At 36.3% G+C, this 23,483-nt stretch overlaps 1 protein-coding gene across 1 annotated transcript; it reads right to left on the minus strand.

The window, feature by feature from the left end:
• LOC146738985 (uncharacterized) lies at positions 1 to 22,268 on the minus strand. The gene is made up of 21 exons (XM_085504008.1): positions 21,881 to 22,268; positions 21,155 to 21,396; positions 20,831 to 21,023; positions 18,144 to 18,296; positions 15,480 to 15,641; positions 13,959 to 14,246; positions 10,064 to 10,393; positions 9,241 to 9,308; positions 6,752 to 7,022; positions 5,755 to 5,849; positions 5,496 to 5,705; positions 5,086 to 5,155; positions 4,850 to 4,956; positions 3,625 to 3,817; positions 3,296 to 3,425; positions 2,682 to 2,892; positions 2,370 to 2,415; positions 2,000 to 2,153; positions 1,772 to 1,827; positions 1,570 to 1,666; positions 1 to 721 (listed from the first exon to the last, which is right to left on the minus strand). The coding sequence occupies exons 1-21, from the start codon at positions 22,266 to 22,268 to the stop codon at positions 712 to 714; spliced, it is 3,474 nt and encodes a 1,157-aa protein (XP_085360134.1). The 3' UTR covers positions 1 to 711.
• Positions 22,269 to 23,483: the final 1,215 nt, after the last annotated feature.

A 23,483-nucleotide genomic window follows, 5' to 3' on the forward strand; every position in this document is an offset into this window, starting at 1 on the left:
TACATTTAAACAATACAGTGTTTATTATGGCGATGTTACAACAAAGAAACTACAATGTAACAAGAAGGCAACTGATAAGTACACGATAGAATTCCCTTTTTATAGGGTTGAGCAGGATTCACACATATGGATTAAAATAGGAGTGAGACACAGTGATAGGTTTTCAATATTGATACATCGGCTTAAAATCGACCTTGCAACTGATTCCTATTGCGTTTGTGCTGTCTGTTGATTATTATTAAATGGCTTATGTAAACCGAATCTGTGTTTCTTTACAATAGAGATACATGCATTACGGTATATTTTCAGGCATGTAACAACTTTCAATTGTTTTATCTCAGCTAATATAGCATGTAATTGAACAAAATAAAAACGAATAGATAAAGCGAAACATGATCTAATAATATAACGAATACGAAAGAATAAAACTTAATCAACAACAACAAATATGAATCAATGAGGAAAAACACAAGTGGATAAGCATCCACGACAACAAGAGATTCTAGTTGCTAATGTGTAATCGTAATATGTAACGATATATGTAATGATGAAACTTCATTGGGAGTAACTTGTTAATAAAAAAGATAATGTATATAATAATTCTGATTATATTATTCTGTTTATGCATGTTTTAAGATTCAAATTTTGCTAAGCGACTGATACTGAGACTCTGACACGCTCTGAAGGTCTTGGTAATGACCCTGTGGTTCTTTAGTTGGATCTGTAAAAAGTAAATATACATATTTAGTGAATTTCAGCATTTTTATGTACAAACTAATATTATGTTGTCACTAATATTTAGTTGAAATTCAAGACGAAAAAAGTAACTGTGGGTTGAAATATTGAATTGATGGGCAATTTACATTGATATAGACAGTATTGTAAATATGTTTATAATATGTTATTGATGTATTTTAGTATTCAAATTATGTAGATGCAGACATCTTTATGCATACATACTGTTCAGTATTGAGTAATTGGTTTCTTGTTAACTGCGATCGAAATATACATGGCGGATATTAAAATATTCAACTAGTAGCAACAAATATTAAATACATAAATTGAAGCTATATCGCCATACCGATTAGTGGGTCCCAATTGACATTCAATGCATGAAAATTTAATTCGCACATAATTGAATCATTGTATTTTACTTTATTGTATTATAATAATTTAATTTATTTTTTACTTCTGATTTCAATCGGCTTAGTGTTGGGTTTTTGTGTTTGCGTTGAATATTTTGCGATATTGCTATAACAAATAATAGAGATATCAGAAATTAAATGATATAACATGTTGTATACATGACATAATTTGGAATACCACAAGGGCTATTCTCATACTTATATAATATATATTGTTCACTTGTAAATGGCTTTCAATTTTAACATTATTTCATATGTTGTTATTTCAACTTTGGTATATATATGAGTATATTTGTCACATTGTCACCTTTAGTATAATTAAAGTTTATTTCTGAATGAGTTTGTTGAGAATGTAATCTGCACCGAACTGCAATGTATTATATGTGACAAATATATCACAAGCCATAGGTTACACTGTACTTACCGGTACTCATTCATTTTCAACTCTTCGTAATTATTTTCTTGGACGTCTCTTAGGTCTTGATAGTGATCATTCTCTTTTGTATGGATGTTTCCGTAATCTGTAATTACATTACAGTAACCAAACGTTACACATTAACGTATACGTTTCTTTATTACTTTAATATATAACCATCGTACGCATATATTTGGACAAAATACCTTACCTTTCACTTCTATTGACTCTTCCTCTGCATGAGTAAAATCATCGTGACTCTCGTTCCTAAACAGTATACAAACAATAAAAAGCATGTATATATTACCTATAGTAAAACCATCATATACTATTGGGAACGTTAAAGAAACAAATATTACTTATTTTTTCACATTATATAACATTAAATAACGTTGCTGTTCATGAACATGTATAGTTGACTGAAATGAAATACGATTACCTTTCTTTGTGTTTATTATGTGATTTCAAACGACATATTAGACATAATAACAATACGCCAATGACAATTGTAACAACTACACCTCCAGCGAAACCCCCTATAAATGTGGGTATTATATTAGCTCCTTCAGTAATTCTATTTTTCTTCTCGCCAGCTAGAAATAAGTTTTCAGTACATTAATAATATAATTCATGTTGTCAGCGTAAAGTGCTTAAGCGCAACTTGAATTGCACTCTAAGTAACGTAATGCAATAGAACATTCATTAAATTAGAATCGATAGTAGTCATGCCAACATTTGCTCCAATACGTGTAAAAATACCTGCCTACATATACCTTGCACTGTATATTTTTTTGAACAATGAATGTTACCTGTAAACGAAGTCAGCTGACTGTCATGTAACATCAACTCTTCCTTCTGCATCGCAAATAAATACAAATGTGACTAACAGAGAAATTGTCGAGTCCCAAAATAAATGGCAACAATACAATAAACAGCTGAAGACTAATTGATATATTCATATAATCACGAGGATTAGTTATGGGTAATTTGCTGCCGATTAGTTTTAAAGTCTAAGAATATGTTACTTATTTATTGATATAACTATTGCCATTATAAACTGCCACCACTGATCAGGGATTTTATGTAATGGCAATGACGATGCGATATATTAATCGTCTTACCCCTGTAGTATTCACTGCTAAACCATCATATATGATATATTGTTGTCCAGGTGTTAATGGTTTATTGATATAACCATTATATTCCATACCATCACCGACTGTTAATTCACTAGGGATTGAATTTAATGACAATGATGCTGTAATATATTGATTATCTTTTAAATCGCGCTTTCTTGTCTGCCTTTCCTCTTCAACTACAACAATATAACTCCTGTAAAGTAAACAAATTGAAGAAAGAACAAGGCGGGGGATATACAATCATGTACTTGTGAAAATGTTGGATAACAATATATTTATACAACAAACTTATTTTACGTAACTTGAAAATTTTTAATTTTATGTAAAATAACAATAGCTTTATTATATGTTTCAAGCATGTATTATTGAACCTAAGTGTCTTTACTGTCATTGCCAAGTGTGACCTATGCTGTACTGCACCGAGATTACCAAGAATATAGATTGTTTAGTAATACACTCAGATTGACACAAACTTTAATTATCCTTCACACAGGAAATTGCTAAACGGCTACGACGATGACAACACGGGTAAGCTAAAATGATATGAAGTGTACACTACTAAATATATATAATTTTAAAATATGCATGTAACTCACATCAGTTGTGTATCAGTCTTAATGTCTGTGTTTAACTTGGGTTTTCTCAAACCAATGGAAGCAGTGGTTTCTGTTAATTTTGTTTCAGTTGTCATGTGAGGCTGTTCCAGAATATCAGAAACATCAATACCTAAAAAATCAATTATTATCAATAACATATTCATATTATTATTTGAAATGGTTTATAGTTATTATTAAAACTGACGTGTTAATTAGTTACTTATTAACGTTGTAATTTGTACATACAGATAGCATTTAGTTTAGACATTTTCAAATGTCGTCATTCACATCAATTCTAACTAGAACAAGAAAAGTAATATAACACTTACCAATTTTAGTTCCAGAGATAATTGATTTAGGTTTACCAAATCCCTTTGCTGTACTTGCACTCACTGATATTTCAAACTGTGTTCCTGGTGGCAATTCTTCTAAAGTGTGTGTATCAATACTGCCCTGAATGTGTAGATTCTTAGATTCAAATACGGTAGTAGAATACACAGAGTCATATGATCTATATGTTATCTATTAAAACAATTACAAATTTAAATGTTAAAATAAAAATAAAATACATTTTAAATAAATAAATTAAAGTAAAAATATAAAGTGACTGAATAAATAAAACAATACAAATCCCAATGCAGTTTTTAGTGACTTTCAACATTAGTGCCAAATTAGTATTTACACTCATGTGACACACGTTGTACCACGTGAAACCATTCGATTTTTATGTATTTTCAGCACTAAAAAAACACCATTTGGTCATTTAAATTGAACCATGAATGACATGTGATGTACAGTGTAAAGAAGATAGATCAAAGCATGTCAGAGAAATAACCATGGAACATCATTTGTTATAAAAATAAAATATCATCCACTTGAAACCCAGGAAAACAGACATACCAAGTTTTAATGATATATGTCCACGCATGATTGAAATCCGATTCAGAATGGAAGAAATGCTTGATTTCAATGAATCGTAGCACTAATGTGGCCGCCATTTAGCCATCTTGAATCATAAACAAAATGCATGTGATGTTTTCATGTTCTTTTCTCAAATAGTCTGTGTGATATTATTGACAGTTATGGTTGTGTGTGGCGTTGGATAAAAATCGGCCCAGGCAAGTTTGAGATACAGGTTCGGAAACAAGTAGAGAAGTGAAGTTATAAGTCCCTGTATTCGAACTATGTCTGAACGGAGACTAAATATAGAGCAAAACTAATGAGGAATTATTAATTGCAACTAATATGCAATCAATGTGGGTAAATTTCACACAAGGCATTTGGTAATGATTATATACTGTTACTATACTATGTAATTTTTTCTCTAGAAATCACCAAGATGTACAGCAGTATAAATATAAACTCAATTTTGAAGCCTAAACAATTGCCTGCCAATCTACAAATACTGTTCTTCATTGTATATCGAAATGGAATACAACAAGCAGCGCAGTGTGAATCGAATTGGAATCAAGCATCCACAAAGGGGAGAGCTAGCACAGAGTTGCGGGAACTCAAACTAGTGAATTTGTAAGTCTCTGTTTTCTAATTACATACTCTATATTGTAATATATCACCACTGAATATGGCCGGATCTGTCCATATGAATCTGATGCTATTTTCAGTTGCTCTGCGTACAACAATGAAGGCAGGCTGACCAGGAACTGAAAGATGAGGTATATGTGTGAATCAAAACATATAGAAACATATAATATTATGATAACTTGTTTACATTATTTACAAATAAACACACATGCACTATATAAAGGAAATATTTAAGATATTTAACATACTTGTTTCTGATGTCTTAGTATTCCGTTCATCACTGTATTTACCTTCTCCAACACTAGTAGAGGCAGATATCTGAAAAGAAATATTGTTTTATACAATAATATGTAGCTCACAGCGTGAAAGTGAATTATGTACATCTACATATACACAAGTATGATCTCTTAAACGTATACAAAAGTATGATTTATTAACCCCTTTCAGGACAACTATATTCTAATGAATAAAAGCCTGCATTGTATACAGAATCATTATATTAATATGACTTATTTTGACCACATACATACCTCTGTTAATTGAGTAAGATCATGCGCTACTCGTAAAGTAAATATGGCATTTGATATAAAATAATTTCATAAATATCTAGAAGATCAATAAAATATAAATGTTTTCAAATAATATCATATGAACTTACTATTACAGTATAATTAACTTCATAATTCAGATTATTTATATTGTATTCATGTGCATCACCACTATCTACCAATATATCTTTCTTAGTACTCTCATCACCTGTTTTCCAATATGTAATTTTATAGGCTGTTATTATACCATTGGGTGGGTCTGGTTGTAACCATGTAACAGTAATTGTATACACTGCTGGTTGTAGTGTTACATTTCTCGGCTTAGAAGGAACTGTAATACAAATGCATACATTATGTTATGTTATAGGCTGTTATTATACCATTGGGTGGGTCTGGTTCTAACCATGTAACAGTAATTGTATACACTGCTGGTTGTAGTGTTACATTTCTCGGCTTAGAAGGAACTGTAATACAAATGCATACATTATGTTATGTTATAGGCTGTTATTATACTATTGAGTAGGTCTGGTTCTAACCATGTAACAGTAATTGTATATACTGCTGGTTACAGTGTTACATTTCTAGGCTTAGAAGGAACTGTAATACAAATACATACAGTATATTATGTTAATAATTATATATGATTGGGTATACAAATCATAAAAAATAATTGTAATATTTAACACCATACTGCAATGAAATGTGGAAGAAACTGTAGCTCATAACATTGCCTTTTGTCAACTGTCTATGTCTGAATTATCATGTCAACTTTTTGTTTCGGAATTATTATGACAGGGTTGTGAATAACACTATGAAATATTCACTTTACACCGCAAAAAATGTTCATCATTTCAGAATTTTACAACATTTGTGAGAATAAAAATCACAAAAGTCACCGACAATCAGCGAGCAGCTAGAAACCAAAGTAATTTTCACAGCTTTAAATGATTTTTACCAATTCAAAAACATTGCAGCCCCTGGATTTCGGCATTCCCGTGTTGTTTCTTTGGGAAGAAAAGATGTATAATTATAAGGATAATACTCATAATATATTATAAACTCATAATATTTGATAACCGCATATTATTCTTCAAGTCATTTATTCCAAATCTTTGTTTTTATGTATTGTACATAAATTTATTACCATTATTAACACTTTTATTTTTATTTTATTTGTTGCTGAAGGAATAATTCAATGAAAATAAAAAATACTCTTTTCTCCCATTCAGCTCATCTAAAATCAGTGAAAATACAAAACAGCCAAAATGTTTTTCAGCAAAATTGTATTCAAATGAAAATTAAGTATTTAACAGTAGATTGTAAAATGCTGTACTTGTATTTGAACAAAGAATGTAAATTAACTCACCATCCTCAGGAGTTTTAACAGTTACTGGATCACTTGGTGTACTTGTAATATTAGCATTTCTGAGTACAGCAATGATCTCATACTCTGTGTATGGTTGTAATGAGTCATCAGTAACAGTGATCACTTCTGGACCATTCACACTCCCACCAAATTGTTTTCTCTTTCCCTTATATTCATCTTGTGTACCTGCCTTCCTATACCTCACTTTAATGTATTCAATGTATCCATCAATATTGCCTTGTTTACACTTTATACCATCGCTATCAGGAACCTGAAATATGAACAATATAATTAGTTAGTTCATTAGTTAGTGTTTAATAATGTAGCACACTTTTCTGATTTGAGTAGATGGTATTCCATTCAGTTGTGGTACATGTGGATGATTCAATACCATGCAATTGAGCAGTGCATGAAATACATACTATGTGTATGAACACAATTGCCAGAGGAAAAAGGAAATGGTCACAAAGTACAAGAAAAATGTAAGATTACTAAAATAATGAAAAACAGAGAACAAGACATGAATGTCACAGTCCCTGTTATCTAATTATAAAATACTCATGTTAAAATAATACATGGAACATCAGCAAACAATTGAATTAATATGTACTCTATGTGAGTACAACTTATCATAAAGTGATTTCCCTTAAGGTAGCGAGACTATTATTTGCATACTTGTTTTCATCTTCTAATTGTGACTAAATGACTACGAATAGACCCGGGAAAGTATATATTTTTAGAATCGGCAGACTTCAAGCTTTTCACAAGTGTATTTTGCATGCCTGTATCTGCATTCTACGACGCGTTACTCAATCAAAGGTGAAAAATTACTTTTTCTGTAAAAAAAATAATTACGCATTTACGCTGGCAATAAGAAGTATTTTTTTCACTTTTCCTAGTTGTTCAATAGTCTGGTAAATTGAATGTGTCTGGTCAGTTTTATTCAAGCAACGCGTTTTAAAAAATAGTGTGCTGAATTTCAATTACTGTTTTAGTCACATTGCTCCCAACTCAAACCACAACTCGTTGGTAAATAATCGATGAAATAGTTTGTCTGGACACATTCAAGTTCCTCTCATTGTCACCTTAAAGCTGTGAAAATTTGGTGTTAATCCGACGACAATAAGTATACGTTATTTTTTGTTAAAGACCTTGTATTTTGAAAAACATAAACTCCTAGAAAACGTCCATGAAGTAACAGCAAAGATTTTCAAGCTTGTTTATCGGCACAATCAATTTGTTTTCCCATCAAGGTCTGTTTTACCATGTGTAGGGGCATCCAAATGTGTAAGGCTATTGGAAACCAAAAAATAAAGGAATGGGATAGCTATAATTGGATAGATTCGGCATATGAAAACACCAAAATCAATGATTTTTTTCAGTGGCTGTGTGACCTTGTGTCTGACACATTCATATGCAAATGACTAATCTGTGAAACAAACAGGGGCGGAGACAAACCACTCGAATGTTTGGAAACACTCATTGTGTGTCAGATAGCTACTGATAACACATCCTAACATTGCTTTGTCTTGAGTTTATCTTTGAAATTTATAGGCACACAGATTAAACCTGTATTGTTGATTTTGGAAAACACTACTGAGGCTGCCTTGCTTCCCTTCAGAAAATATGCATTTTAACCAACTTACATGACATTCTATGTTATGTTGACTTTATCATATGAAAATTTATAGTGCATTTCATCAATTAATAAATAAATGTGAAAATCGTAATTTTCAACACAAATAATAGTCTCGCTACCTTAATCTGATAACTGAAAACTTTCATTGACCCGGGTCCAAAATCTCAGAGTACACAAGTGCAACCAAACTATGTCTCGTACATGCTCAGGAAACTGCATTCATAAATCTGAGTAAACCTCGATATACATGTACCTTTAATAACAACTTGACTTCTTTGTTAAATCAGGTCTTTTTATATTACCAGGACCTGGGTTTGTATCAGTATCACCACTATAATTCCCATCAAAATGTAGCCCTGACACCCCTCTGCATTTCCTACTGAGATTGGTAATGGTACAACACATCTGACTCAGATCAAGGTCATGATATCACTAAAAACCCTTGCATTACAATCTAAGCTAATTATTTATTCTGAGCATGCTCAGTTTTCTCTCAGTGCAGTAGGGAGAGATAATTTTGGATGAAAATCTTGAAAAAGACCCACATGGGATTTTCAGATCTGGAAATAAAACATTACGAGCATATTCAACAGAGACTTGTTCATCAACCTGCCAAGTTTCATGATATCTTCTACAGAATTTCTGAGAAAATGTTGGAGACATAAATGGGGGTGTACGGAAGGAAACCAGAAATAAAAGTAAAAGTTAATATTACTGAGAAAAAAATCAAATAGTGAGGAAACCATTTCCAGTCTTTTTAAGCTTTAAATGGCCATAGAGCCCAAAAAATGTCACCTTTTTATGGTGCCATTAAAAAAAATATTCTATTCTATATTCAACATTTGGATACCTGCACATGAACTTCCAGTTGATTCAACTCTGGTGATGACACTTGATGAATTATTGGTGCTTGTGGAGCTGCAACAAAATTTAAAGGTTAATATACAACAATAATACACGTACACAGAATCTGACTAAATGCAAGACTGCTGCATCTCAACCCCAAGAATCACTGAAATATTGACAGTGTCAAAATAAACATAATTGTATAAACAGATACAGGACAGCTGATTCAAAAAGAACTTTTCACTTTTTGTCTTCCTGCACTCACACATTTTTTGTTTGTTTTTTTGCAATTTCATGTTCCAGTGAAGTGCATTACACATGGTATTAAAAATGTTCGTTTTTTATCGATATACATGCTTCTTTAAATATGTTAAATAAAAATAAAATTAAACAAAACTTTATCCATATTTAGAGATGAAACCCAAACTGTTTTGGTCATACTGGTATAGGAACAGCTACAAGGCATTGCTCAGTTAATGGAAGCTATAATCTTTACAAATAACAAAAACATTGAAAATACATTCAAGCATATGTTTACTTTGTTTGAAAGGTAAATGTAATGAACATGTATATTCAATTTATTAGTTGATTTCATAGAAAAGTGAAAATGAAAAACAGGGAATTGAAGTATTCAAAACAAATCTGAAAGGAGTTTATCCAATGGTCCTACAGTTATCAACGCGATCAACAGTTTCCACGAAGTTGAAAATCCACCTGTTTTATAGCTTGCTTAGAATGTATTAAGTTAGCATGATTCACAATTGTTACATTTGAATTTTTGTTGTGAGTGGTCAAATAAAATTTAACTGATAACTGATTCCACATACTTGCACACAGGGTAGTTTCTGTTATAGTAGTGTCTTTATTTCCTTCACCAAGTGGACCCGGTCTTTTAACAGTCACTGTAATTTCATATTGAGTAGACCATTGTAATCCTGTGACGGTTGATGTATAACTCATCTGACTTGAATCACTGACTGGTATAACTTGACCTGATATCCAGTCACTCTCACCACTCGCTCTGTAGTATATTTTATAAGATTCAACTGGACCATCTCCAATATCATCAGTAGTCCATTTGTTCCAGGACACAGTAAGCTGGTCAGATTGACTATCTGATACTTTTGGTTTGTTACTAGCATAAAATCTTGGCAGATCTGATGATGAAAAGTTTTTTTTATATGTTAGTTTCATAAATTATTTGTTACATCTTTCAACATTGATGTATGTATGTATGGAGTATAATATAAAGTGACAAATAAGTATTTATAAGTATAAGTATCTTATATCATATCAAAAGGATGATTTTCAAATACATTCCACTTTTTCAGTCCATGAGATATATATGTATATTTATTTTCTAGTATGTATATTCGCATATTCTATGATATATAGTGGCACAGGATCACCACATGAACAAGCAAAGTTATTCCTGATGAACAAAAAAATGTTTAATCTTTGTTGTTCAACATCATTGAAACCTGTTTATATGACATCTGTTCTATGAAGATGGAACTATTTTCACTAGGTTTCAGCTATTCAAAATTAATATATATTTTGTTTTCTTGTCTTTAATTTAAAATTTGAACAAAAAAGCATCAAAATCCTACATTTAACAAGCCATTGAGAAATTCACAGCCTCATTCGTTCTTGTATTTTAAATAAATGACAAATGAAATGTCAGCATTTATAAGCACCTTTTTTATGCAAATGCTATGATCAAATTGTAAAAATACAAAATAAACCCAAACAAGACATACATGTACATCAGGCACTAAATGTGTAAAATCATCACATCAAGATTAAAACAAAGCATGTCTTTTTTTTGTCCAAAAAAGTGCATTTTAGAAAATTTTTAAAAAGAAAAATGGCTGCCTCTTTGATTGGATTGTGACACACCAAATTTTATTGATGCGCTACAGTTTGTAACTGGACAGTAACAAATTAGGCAAAATTTGGCAAAAATGGCTACTAGGCAACCATCTTAAATTGGATTGGGCCATTCCAGTTTATATCTGCACCCCCCCTGTTGATGTGGTCGGATTTCCAGCACTGTATGATGGAGAAAATACCCCGGAATTCCAACTGTATATGGAGAAACAGAATCTAGAAATCCAGACGAGTAAGGAAAAAATTTTCTGGAAATCCTGGCAGTTATGGCTACTAAATAAAATATGGCCTAGTTTATCTCACCACATACCGGTTGATGAGGTTGGATTTCCAACAGTATGACTAAAAAAACTTTGAATTCTGTATATGGTAAAAAATTGGTTCAGTATGAAATAGTTATTACTGAAATTAGATAAGGATGGTGGCACAATGGAACTCATCAACACCACAAGTAGGAACTATAGTATAGTTTTGGATTTCCATTACTGTATGGTGAATGGTGACTTGGAAATAAAACTTTGTATGACTTATACACCCATGGAAATTATACCCTGTATGAAGTAAACAAACAAGCTAATCAACGGGGAGTCAATAAATAAACGCTGCTCGGACTGATAAATATGATATATTGAAGATAATATTTGGTAATCGTAGTCCTAAATAACTATTAACTTGCTTCTGTGCTATCGATAAAGAGCCATTGCTCGAAACGTCTAGCTATTTTTAATAGTTATTTAGGACTACGATTACCAAATATTATCTTCAATATAATCAACGGGGGGGGGGGGGATTGTAATACAAATATTAACTATTGTTAATATGCTAGAACACAATTGTCAGTTAATCAAATTTTGACCTATTTGGACTGAATTTGAGATATAAGCCAAAGAATGCAAAAATGAATAAAAATTAACAATTTTTTTCACTCAAAATGGCTTGCACCTTCATGAAATTATATATTTGTACCAAATCTGAATAAAGTTAGTAAATGTAATCTCAATTTATTAGCAAAAATGAACAAAAATAAATATTTTGTACGGACAAAATGACCACCAGTCGGCCAATAACACAAAAATCTGAAAAATAATGGATGTGCCTCATTATGCTAACCAGTCTTCTCATTATGCTAACCAGTGTTCTCCCAAGATACAAACAGCGTGGCTTTACCGCCATGCTTGTCAGACATGTACACTGCCACACTCAAAAATCATCTATGATTTCCACAGCTAATGTTAAATGACATGCTCCTCGCTGTTCATTAACAACCATAAAAAATGAAACGAAATTCAAAAGACTGTTAAAGTTGATTTAGGTCGACATGTACTCATTGAAAGTTTTGGTCTAATTACGTAATTTACGTACTTTACGCCATAGCCGATGTCAAAATAAAATGTTCAAAAAAAAAAGATTATTGTAATGTTCAAAATAAATAGTAAATGAAATCGAAAATCAATGCTTTTCCATGACTAAAATATCAATGAAATAAAAAAAAACGTTGCAGGCTTCACTCACGGGAACATGAAATATCGGACGAGTTACTTTATAATAATATTTTCTTGTTTACTGATTTAAGCCATGACTCATGTTTTCATTCTAAATTATAAAACTAAAAGTAGTACAGTGTACAAATGTATGAGTAGTTTACGAAAAATTACAAACATTACAAACATTACGAATAAATCGTGTAAATCATATGCTAATTATTATGCAAATTAGCCGCCATCCTTGACCAAAATCTTGGGGAGAACACTGCCAAGAGGTTTTAAACAAGCAGCCTGTCGGCTGAGATAGCTCCGCTGTTAGCAATGCACATGGCAATTAAAGTACAGAAGATATCATTAGAAAACGAACAAATCTGAGAGAGGTCCACATGTAGTACCTATATGTATAATATATCAAAGCAATTGGACTTGCGGTTTTCAACAAGAAGTCGAAAATATCACTTTTTACCAAAAATTACAAAAATATTCATCAAAATTAGAGAACTAAAGATATCATTACAAAATGAACAAATCTGAGAGAGGTCGACATGTAGTACCTATATATGTAATATCAAAGCAATTGGACTTGCGGTTTTCAACAAGAAGTCGAAAATATCACTTTTTACCAAAAATGACAAAAATATTCACCAAAATTAGAGAATTAAAGATATCATTACAAAATGAACAAATCTGAGAGAGGTCCACATGTAGTACCTATATATGTAATATCAAAGCAATTGCACTTGCGGTTTTCAACAAGAAGTCGAAAATATCACTTTTTACTAAAAATGACAAAAATATTCACCAAAATTAGAGAATTGAAGATATCATCATGAAATGAAGAAATCTGAGAGAGGTCTACCCAAGGTACATATACACCAAGTATCAAAGCATTCAGGCTTGTAGTTTTCAAGAAGAAGTCGAAAAAGTAAAACATTGACACGGACGACGACAACGGACAATCACTCATATGATAAGCTCCGCTCGACAAAGTCGACAGCGGAGCTAAAAAGTAATGTTCAGAATGCCATTACTATTTTTTTAACCTCTGGGTCAAACACATAAAAAAGAAAAAAGTCAACACAGAGTCAAAATATATCGCGTGGTGTGGATCAAATACTGCAGAATATTACCACAGCTAAAACCATGGATATAACAGCTGCTTATATGATAATAAACAAGAACAAATGTTCACTTAATCACATATCCAGATGCTAAATAGACTTTTATTATCATACTATATTTGCAGGCAAGATATATTACTATACACTATTGCATTGTATTATGAGTATTGTAATTACCTCATTTTAAACATAAGATACATAATGTAATGTAATACATGTAAACTTACTATATAGTTGTAAAGTAACTGAAAATCCATGAAATCCAATATCTGGAGCACCACAGAAAAATACATCACCATTCTGAACAACAACTCCAGTAAAAGTTCCAACAGCAGTATATCTTTCACTATCATTGTAGGTAGTAGGAGACATAGAGAAGTCATTTGTACCCAGTTTCCATAACTTTATTTGATTATTTGCTACTACAGGGTTTCCAATGATTTCACATATGAATTGTGTTTCTTCACCAGGATTGACTTTGTAATAGAAGAAGCTTTTATAGTTGGGACGACCATCTTAACATAAAATAATAGAAAACAACTCAAGATTAGAAATCATATTGAACAAGTTAGTTCTATTGCAACAAGTTTAAAATAGTTGATGCAGGATCCCGGAGGGAAGCTGAGTACAATCGGCAGTATTCAAATTTATCTACCCGTGTAGTGGTAGAATGAAAAGTACATAATATTTACAGCTCATTTTTGAACAGAATGTGTGAGCTTAGCCAAAATTCTGAAACTGAAGATAAACGTGCAGAACACTTCAAGGACCCTAAGCTGACCAAATTGTGAAGTTTAATTATGGGAGTGAATAAAAAACATGAGTTTTATTTATTGCTGTATTCTGTCCGCTCTGCCAGAGTAATTAAGTGTCGAAAATATCATTGATACCAACAATGACAAAACTATTCACAAAATAAACAAATCTGATAGAAGTCCACCCAAAGTATCTACATATCATCTATCAAAGCAATCCGGCAGGTAATTGTCAAGTAGAATTCAAAAGTAAAATTTGTTACCAAAAATTACATTAATATTCATTAAAAATAGAGAATTATGATATCGTTAAGAAATGAACAAATTTGATAGAGGTCGTATGCCTAAGGCTAATTGTTGATGGACGGACAATAGATAATCACCTGCTGCATATGAACATCTCAGCTGAAAAAAAAAATTGAAGAAAAACAAAGGATGTCCATTGTCTAAGATACCATATTTTCAAAGAACATGATACATTGTAGCTGCCAGTTGGCCATCTTTGATTTGCTTGCAAAACAAATTGTTATCGACATGTATTATGCACATGCTAAAGTTGAATATTGTATTTTCCAAAAAAATTCTACCAGCCGACCATCTTCAATAAAATAACTAAACCACTGCATATGCATATGTCCAACATAAAGTACTTATAGGCACATGCAAAGAATGAATGGGTTCGGTTCAGATGATTCTGAAATGTTACTCTGGGCGGACAGAGAAAGACCGAATTACAAGTCCCAGTTTTAAACATTGTCCGGGGATAATAATGCCCAATGTGTGTGATTACTATATGGCTTTGCCATTACGATGTGGGATCAAGTCAAGTTCTAAGACAACATACATGTACAGTACCTATGGAGTTGTTTATAGCTACACAAGTAGAATTGCTGGAACTCATTGTTTTTATCACATGCTTCATTGTTTTTACAATGACAATTATACATGTAGTTACAAAATTCACTATGGAAACCAGCGAGTTGAAATACAAACCTTGTTGACAATCAGAATCTATAGTATCTAGATTTATCCATCCTGGTGCACAATCGTCATTTGGACAAACACCAGTGTTCTTATCACATGGTGCATTGTTTTTACAATGACAATTATAGTTACATAATTCACCATAGAAACCATCAGGACAAGCAGAGGGAACTGAAATGTATAATAATAACAATACTTATTCAACATTAAAACAAACTACAGTGAGTTGTTCTAAGAACATATAAAAATAATATAAAAAAATAAAATAAACTAAGATACAGTAAAGATAACCAACTAAACAGAATGCTAAAAAAAGCTAAATAATATTTACAAACACATAAAGAATCACAATATACTTGTACTACACTACTACACTACTATTGCCAAAAAGTGAAAATCACATAAGTATGGTTTTTAATAAGAATATTTTTAATTTTGGTGGAGCTGCTCAAATCTCATTCGCATACATTTTTGTATGTATTGTGCACTTCTGATTCCTCTACAATATTCTATTCAATTTAACTTGCTAATATTGTTTATAATATCCTCCAATTCTTTGTGTATTGTACAGACTGAAGTCTATAAGGAAATGTACCTCACCTTCAATCTGCTTTAATGATCACAGATTCTGAACTGGCATAAGGCTTGTCTCAGTTTAACATCACTCATTGTTATTAAATATTTTTCCTATTTGAACCATGTTTTGAATGCTCTATAATTTGCCAATTTGTTTGTTCCGCAATTTGCTCAGTTGTCATCAAATAGAGCTTCTTTCCATGTTATTATATAATAAATGTATTTTATAAATTAATTAATCATTACTGTACATGTACACCTGCATGATACTGTGAGGTTGTCACATAATATCAGCTGGCTTATACAAGTTCATCTTGGTGAATAGATTATACATCCCATGAAATCAGGTGTATCAGGTGTATCAACAAGTGTCAAAATTATGATAGTTAGGAGTGACATCTAACTTGTGAACATGTATTTGAAGATACAGCTGCAAACAGTTTTTAAAATCAGCTGAAATATTCATTTTTTTATAAATATATTTTTCCAAATAAACTACCAGTCACCAACGAAATTAATTAAAGCTGCAGAGTAGTCTTTTCAGGTCTAAGTTTGAAGGCTGAATATGCCTTGATATGTATCCACTAATATATATGTTATTGTTCTCATGAAAAGCCTTTGGCATACGACCATAAATACTACAAGCAAAATATCAAACTGATTGATTAAAACACACTCCTGATGTAATTGTTTCTTTTTCTTGTAAGAGGCCAAGGTTTTATATGCTACATGCCAAATATCTAGTTCATCGGTTAAAGCATTCCTGAGAGATAAATACACCAGATTTTTGCCATTTTGAACAAAAATCCAAGATGGTGGTGAAATCATACAACTGATATGAATTATTCGTTTCCTGTCAGAAGGAGTTCCGTATAAAAATGGAAACCTTTTTCAAAACAAATTTAAAAAATATTCGGGTAAATGTGGCATCATTAAAAATCACTTCCTCTTTAGAAGAAACCAAAGATGGCAGCCAAACTATATGACCAAAGAAAAGAGCTTCACAAAATATAAAGATATTTGTACATTGATACTAAAAACAAATATCAGATCAATGTGTTCAGTGGTTCTGAATAAAAAGATTTTCAAGTGTTTTTTTCCATTTCGGAGGGAAATGTCACATGACTTAACTTAAATCCATAATGACTGCCAAACCAGTCAACCAATCAAAATTCTGAAAATTACGTGCACTAGTTTTCATATTTCTGAAAAGCCCTTTTTGTCTAACTCAGACAAATATCCAACTCAATTGAATATTGTAAATCGAAGTAACTAATGCACATCGCTATGATTATTGCAAAATATCAGTGATATTTCCTATGAAACGTCACTGTTGTGAATGATATGCACCATTGTCATGTGATAAATATATGCACTGGTATATTATATTACACACAATGCTATACTACACTGCATGCTGTATACAATTAAACAAGCAGCCTGTCGGCTGAGATAGCTCCGCTGTTAGCAATGCACATTTCAAATAAGAACTGAAGATATCATTAGAAAATGAACAATGTGTATAGTATCAAAGCAACTGGACTTGCTGTTTTCAACAAGAATTCAAAATTATCACTTTTCACCAAAAATAATCATCAAAATTAGATAATTGAAGATATCACCACGAAATTAACAAATCTGAAAGAGGTCCACATATGTAGTACCTATATATGTAATATAAATTTAGCAATCGGACTTCCCCTTTTTTTTAAAAGAAGTTGAATATATAATTTTTACCAAAAATTACAAAAATATTCACTAAAATTAAAGAATTGAAGATATTATCATGAAATGAGAAAATCTAAGAAAGGTCTACCCAAGGTACATTTGATACACCAAGTATCAAAGCATTCAGGCTTGTAGTTTTCAAGAAGAAGTCGTAAAAGTAAAACATTGACACGGACGACGACGGACAATCACTCATATGATAAGCTCCGCCCGACAAAGTCGACAACGGAGCTAAATAAGAATGTGCAATTGTAATTCAATGCCAAAAACAAGTTTACTCTTTGCATTCAAAATGAAAAGATCTAAATACACAGTCATGTAAATGAAGGTGACAGTTGTTTTTGTATTTATGTGAAGACATCACTATACCTCTACAGTTTTCACCACTCCATCCATCATCACAAGTATCTCCACTTATAGTACATTCTCCAGATACAAGTAGATCGTCATCTAATTTACTACATCCATTCGTACAGTGACATGTTTGAGTACAACCAGCTCCATATTTCCCAACAGGGCAATCTGGCCAAATATAAAGTAAAAAAATGAGGAATGCCATAGGTATTACGAATCCTCGGGAACACTGAAGAAAACATTAATAATTATAAAACATGTACATGTTTGTGGCAGTGCTAAACATTATTCGAGTAATAAAATATATATTTATAGAGACATGACATGATGTACATGTAGTGGAATACAATGTATTCTACCACTAGAATGCCTAGAAGCATTCGAAATAGATACACCACACACAAGCGTCTATAATTTTCGCCTTTTCCTTCATGATCATTTGACTAAGGGGTCTTTAATGGCCATTTTACTAGGGGGGCTGTTTCTCTCTACTCTTCACCGCGCTTTCTAAAAGACCGCATCTTGGTTTCATTGGTAGTTGCTCTACACTTAAGTATGTTTTTTGCACTGTTCAGCCCTCCAAGTTTAATTTTTTTCCTAGTGGCCATTGGCGACCAAGTTCAAATTTTTGGTGGCCAGCTGGAAAATTTGGTAGCCAAGTACAAAATTGTAGGTCACCAGAATTTATTATGTTTTACAAACTACACAGAAACATCAATTATGTTTAAATTTAGGTATTTAGGTAAATTTAGCATATGATACTAAATCATATAGTATCATAATGAAACTAAACTGACAATCTCAGGGCAATTCAATTACAATCAGGCCATGCAGTATATTGAATTAGGCGAGGGTTCTCCGAACCCGCCTATTCACATAGTTCATACCAACCATAGACTCCGGTCAGTCAAAATGACTATTTTGAACTGTGGGCATTAATCAGTGATTCTGCCGGTGATGGAGAGATAGAATCTAAGTCAGGAAAAGCCCCATGACCTCAAGATTCTTTTACCCCTTACGTCACGAACCCACGTGACCGAGGCCACATGGCAGCGCCATGGGTAGCCGTCAATCACTCTGGTTCTTTTCTCTCCGCTTTGAGGACTTACATGTAGACCAAGCGACGGAAAGAGTGGGGAGGTTGGGGGGGGGGGACCCGGAGTCTATGGTGAGTATGAACTATGTGAATAGGCAGGTTCAGAGAACCCTCGCCTAAATTCACTACGTTCAATTACCCACCATAGACTCCGGTCATTCAAAATGACTATTTTGAACTGTAGGCAGAGTCAGACACCGATAGGTGGCGGGTTTTTCCGAGCAAACAGAAAAAGGAAGAATGATGAAAGTCTTTTCCCAGTCCGGGATGAAAACAAACTCAAAAACCTAAGTTAAGACCCAAGAAGGGTGGTGTCTTACCTTGCCTGTGCTGTCCCCGAAGCTAGAAGCCAATGCTGCTGTGGTGACAGGGTTCGGTGCGCCTGAGAAAGCTAGACCCAAGCCCAATTCGGGGGTGATAAGCTTGAAGTAGGACCGAAACAGTTCGCATGAGGGCGTAGGTCGAAAAAAGTGAAACCTGGGAGCTTCCAGGAAGTGCTAGTGGAACAGACAATCTGCCCACAAGAATGCCGAGACTGACTTATCGCCTATGCGCATGGGCCCCTGCGATCGTTCAGGCTGGGTCAGTAACCAAAGCCTGTCCCGGCTGGTCTCAATTGGGCGGTTCCCTTGAACAGGCCCTGGGCCTCTGATTATGGAAAGCAGTAAACAGTCTCCTAATAATGGGACAATCGGCTAGACTTAACCCCAAAGAGTTTTCTATGGCGGGGACAAGGCTGACCTGTAGCCAACGATCGCTGCGTAGGACAGACCCACTTTGTCAAACAAGTGGACAAAGAAGTCTGCTACCTGGCCGATAGAGAGATGGCATGGATCAATCTCCCTTCCACTACACCAACTGGTGTATGCTAGCCATTTCGAGTCGTAGGCAGCGTTGGTGGAATCCCGTCCGGTTGGGACAGCAAGTCCGGTATGTCCGGCAGTACTACCGGTGTTTTGACTATCATTTCTAGCAGGAGCGGAAACCAGGCCTTGGTCGGCCAATTGGGCGCCACCAGAGTTAGTATGCAGGTGGGCTCCTGTCGAAGTTTCTCCAGTACCCGGTGAATTAGCGGGAAGGGAGGAAAGGCGTGTACACATCCATGTGGGACCAGGGGATCGATAAGGTGTTACGTACTTCGGGAGCTTGGCGTTCCGGGGTGCGGCGAACAGGTCTATCTTTGGACCGTCCCACAGCCGAAACAGCCTGGAGGCAACCCACTGGGGGATCTGCCACTCCGTGTTCTGGAGACGGAGGCACCTCGAAAGGGCGTCTGCCAGACCGTTTCTCACCCCTGGAAGGTGGTGTGCGGTTAGCTCCACATTGTATTCCAAGCACCAAAAGAGAATTTGCTCTGTTAGGACCGACAATGATGGGGAACGCGTCCCCCCTCCTTGTTCATGTAGGAGACCACCGCTGTGTTGTCTGTGCGGAGCAGGACTCTGTGGTCTTGAACTTCGGGTCGAGAGTGTGAAAGTGCCTGGTGCACTGCTTTCAGCTCGAGCCAGTTGATATGGTGGTCCCGAACCCACTGCGGGGTCCATATTCCTTGGGCTTGTTTGTCCAATAGATGCGCTCCCCACCCTTGGAGGGAGGCGTCTGTTACCAGAGTCATAGTTGTGACGAGTGGGTCCAAGGGGACCCCCTGTCTGAGGTTGGTCAGTGACAACCACCAGTACAGGGTTTCCTTTACTTGGTCCGGCATCGATACTCACCTGTTTAGTTCCCGTAGGTGAGCTCGGTGTTCCAATAACAAGCGTTGGACCGGGCGGCTGCGTAGTGCGGCCTGGGGAACTACCCTTCGAACAGAGGTCATCATTCCGATGAGCCGCATTAGTTCTCGGAGAGACACTGAAGGAGTGCTGACTAGGCGTTCTGCTAGGTTGCTTAGCGCTAAACAACGCGCTTGAGATGGGCGAACCAGGCCTACTTCGGTGTCAAACTCCATGCCCACAAACACAAACTGTTGAGTCGGGTCGGGATGGGACTTTTTGTGATTTACTAGGAAGCCCAACTGGTGAAGTAAATCCTGTGTAAGCCTTACATGTCTGGCTAATAACCCCTTGTCTGGGTTGTGTATCAACCAGTCATCTAGGTACGGATTGACGTGTACCGACATTTGGTGGAGCAGCAGTACTACCTGATTCATCACTCTGGTGAACACGAAGGGCACTGTGGATAACCCGAAGGGGAGCACCCGAAATTCGAATACTTGGCCCAGATGGGCGAATCGAAGGAGAGGGCAACTCGCTGGGTGCATCGGTATGTGCAGGTAAGCGTCGCATAAGTCTAAGGAGGCTAGCCAGTCGAGACGGTGGATGGAGAGTAGGACACTGGATGGTGTCTCCATGCAGAACCGATCAAGAAGCACATACTGGTTTAGTCTGCTTAGGTCCAGAACCGGACGCCAGCCGCCTGTAGATTTTGGTACTACGAATACATTTGAGTAGAAGCCCGGACTTAGTGCCGGCTGAACTATTCTGTGTATGGGCCCTTTCTTAGCAAACTGTCTACTTCCTGTCTGATTGCTTCCGCCTTGTGGGGGTACCCTGGCAGTGCCCCTGACGGGGGAGGGGGGGCACTGACAGGGGGGAGGAGATTTCAGTGGTATTCTGTAATCGCGTGCGACTACCTGGAGCGTCCAGGGATCGGTTACCTGCTGCCTCCAAGCCGGAATGCACCGGCGCAATCTGTGTGCGACAGGGATCTGTGGCCATGGCTTCGGCGGTTGCAAGAGGGGGGGGTTCTCCTCTACCGTGAGGTGAGCCTCCCCGGAGATTACTGGGGTTACTAAGCTGTAACCCGATCTCTTGCCGATCGACTTGAACCATTTGGTTTGTTACACCCCAAAGCTCTGTGACTGCCCCCGCTATCTCCCAATCAAAGAGGGTGGAGGATCTCCATTCTGCGTAACTGAGGCGGTGGCGTACTCCCTGACTCAATTTGCTGTCGAAAACACACACGTCTAAAACCGCGTCCCGCTGCACAGTAGTAGCCCCGGCCAAGAGAGCCATATGACACTGGAGGATATCGCACATAGCCATGCGGTGGCCTACCATTAGCTGTGTCACCTGGTCTAGGAGGCGAGTGCATTCTGCGTCTGAGGTCTCAGAGTCCTGGGCGCGCACAAGAATGCACTCCAGTGTGGCGCCCACGAATTCAAGGAAATTGATGGGTCGTAACTCTGCCCTCAGGGCATGTTTGATAGTCTCAGAATGGGTCGATGAGAATGACCATGGAACGCGGCCGTCCCCCTTCACCCGGCTAGCAAAACAGAAGTTTGTGGTACCGGGGTCCGGGGAAGGAGCCTTGGGGTCCGGTCGGGGTCTTCTGATTTCGTCCCACAAATTGGGGTCCGAATCCGAGATTGCCCCGATGGGGTAGCGTTTAGTCCAGCGGAGGAGTTATGCAAAAGATTACCCCAGCCCGGGGCTTTCGGCGTTACCTCCTCTGCGGCTGACCAACGGCCGCCCTACAACACCGTCTGTGCGTTGTCCCCCACGCTCAGCACTCGGCTGGACCAGGGGAGATGTGCGGATGGGGTCGATCTGGATCCCGGCGCCTGTGATCCCATCAGTGTCGAAGTGACCGTAAGCGGCTGCTTTAGGATCGAGGGTGGGGGAATATACATAGCGTCACCTGGACTGATAATATTCCGCATCACCCCAACGGCGCGGCTCACCGAGTCATTACGCAATGTGGACTCTGAGGGACCACCCTAGGTACCCACTGTATCCGACGCGAGCGAACTGCCACCACTCAGCCTAAATATGTGAGCGAGAGCATGTATGAGAGTGCGTCTCATGACAGGGTCGGTTCCCTACGGGAACGCCTGTGGGTCGGCAAGTAGGGAGTCGAAACCCACAGCGGAGCTCGGACTTGAAGGTAAATTAATCAGTCCGGTACCGCGCGGTGAACCCTGGCTGGTTGAAAGCGGGAGGGGGGAGGCACAATGTATGTCCTGACCCGAACGCCCTGCCCCGAAAACGGAGTCTTGGCTACCAGCGTCCCCGTTGGTGTTACGTGTCTGAGGTTCCCGAGAAGACCTGTTGCCACTAGCCTGAGCCTCGGCCTCCCCCGAATCAACGGCTGGGAACGGGGGGTTCCCCGGAAGAGACGTGTTTAGAATGCGAACGGTGCTTTCTGTGTTTCTTCCTACTTGCCAGCTGAGAGGCCGCAGTGGAGACAGCTCGCTCCGCCTGCAGGTGATCTACACTGCCTGCCAGGGACGTAATTTGCTCTGACAGTCCTTCGACCAA

This window comes from Saccoglossus kowalevskii, chromosome 9 (assembly GCF_978046115.1).
Source record: "Saccoglossus kowalevskii chromosome 9, keSacKowa6.1, whole genome shotgun sequence".
Taxonomy (NCBI): Eukaryota; Metazoa; Hemichordata; class Enteropneusta; family Harrimaniidae; genus Saccoglossus; species Saccoglossus kowalevskii.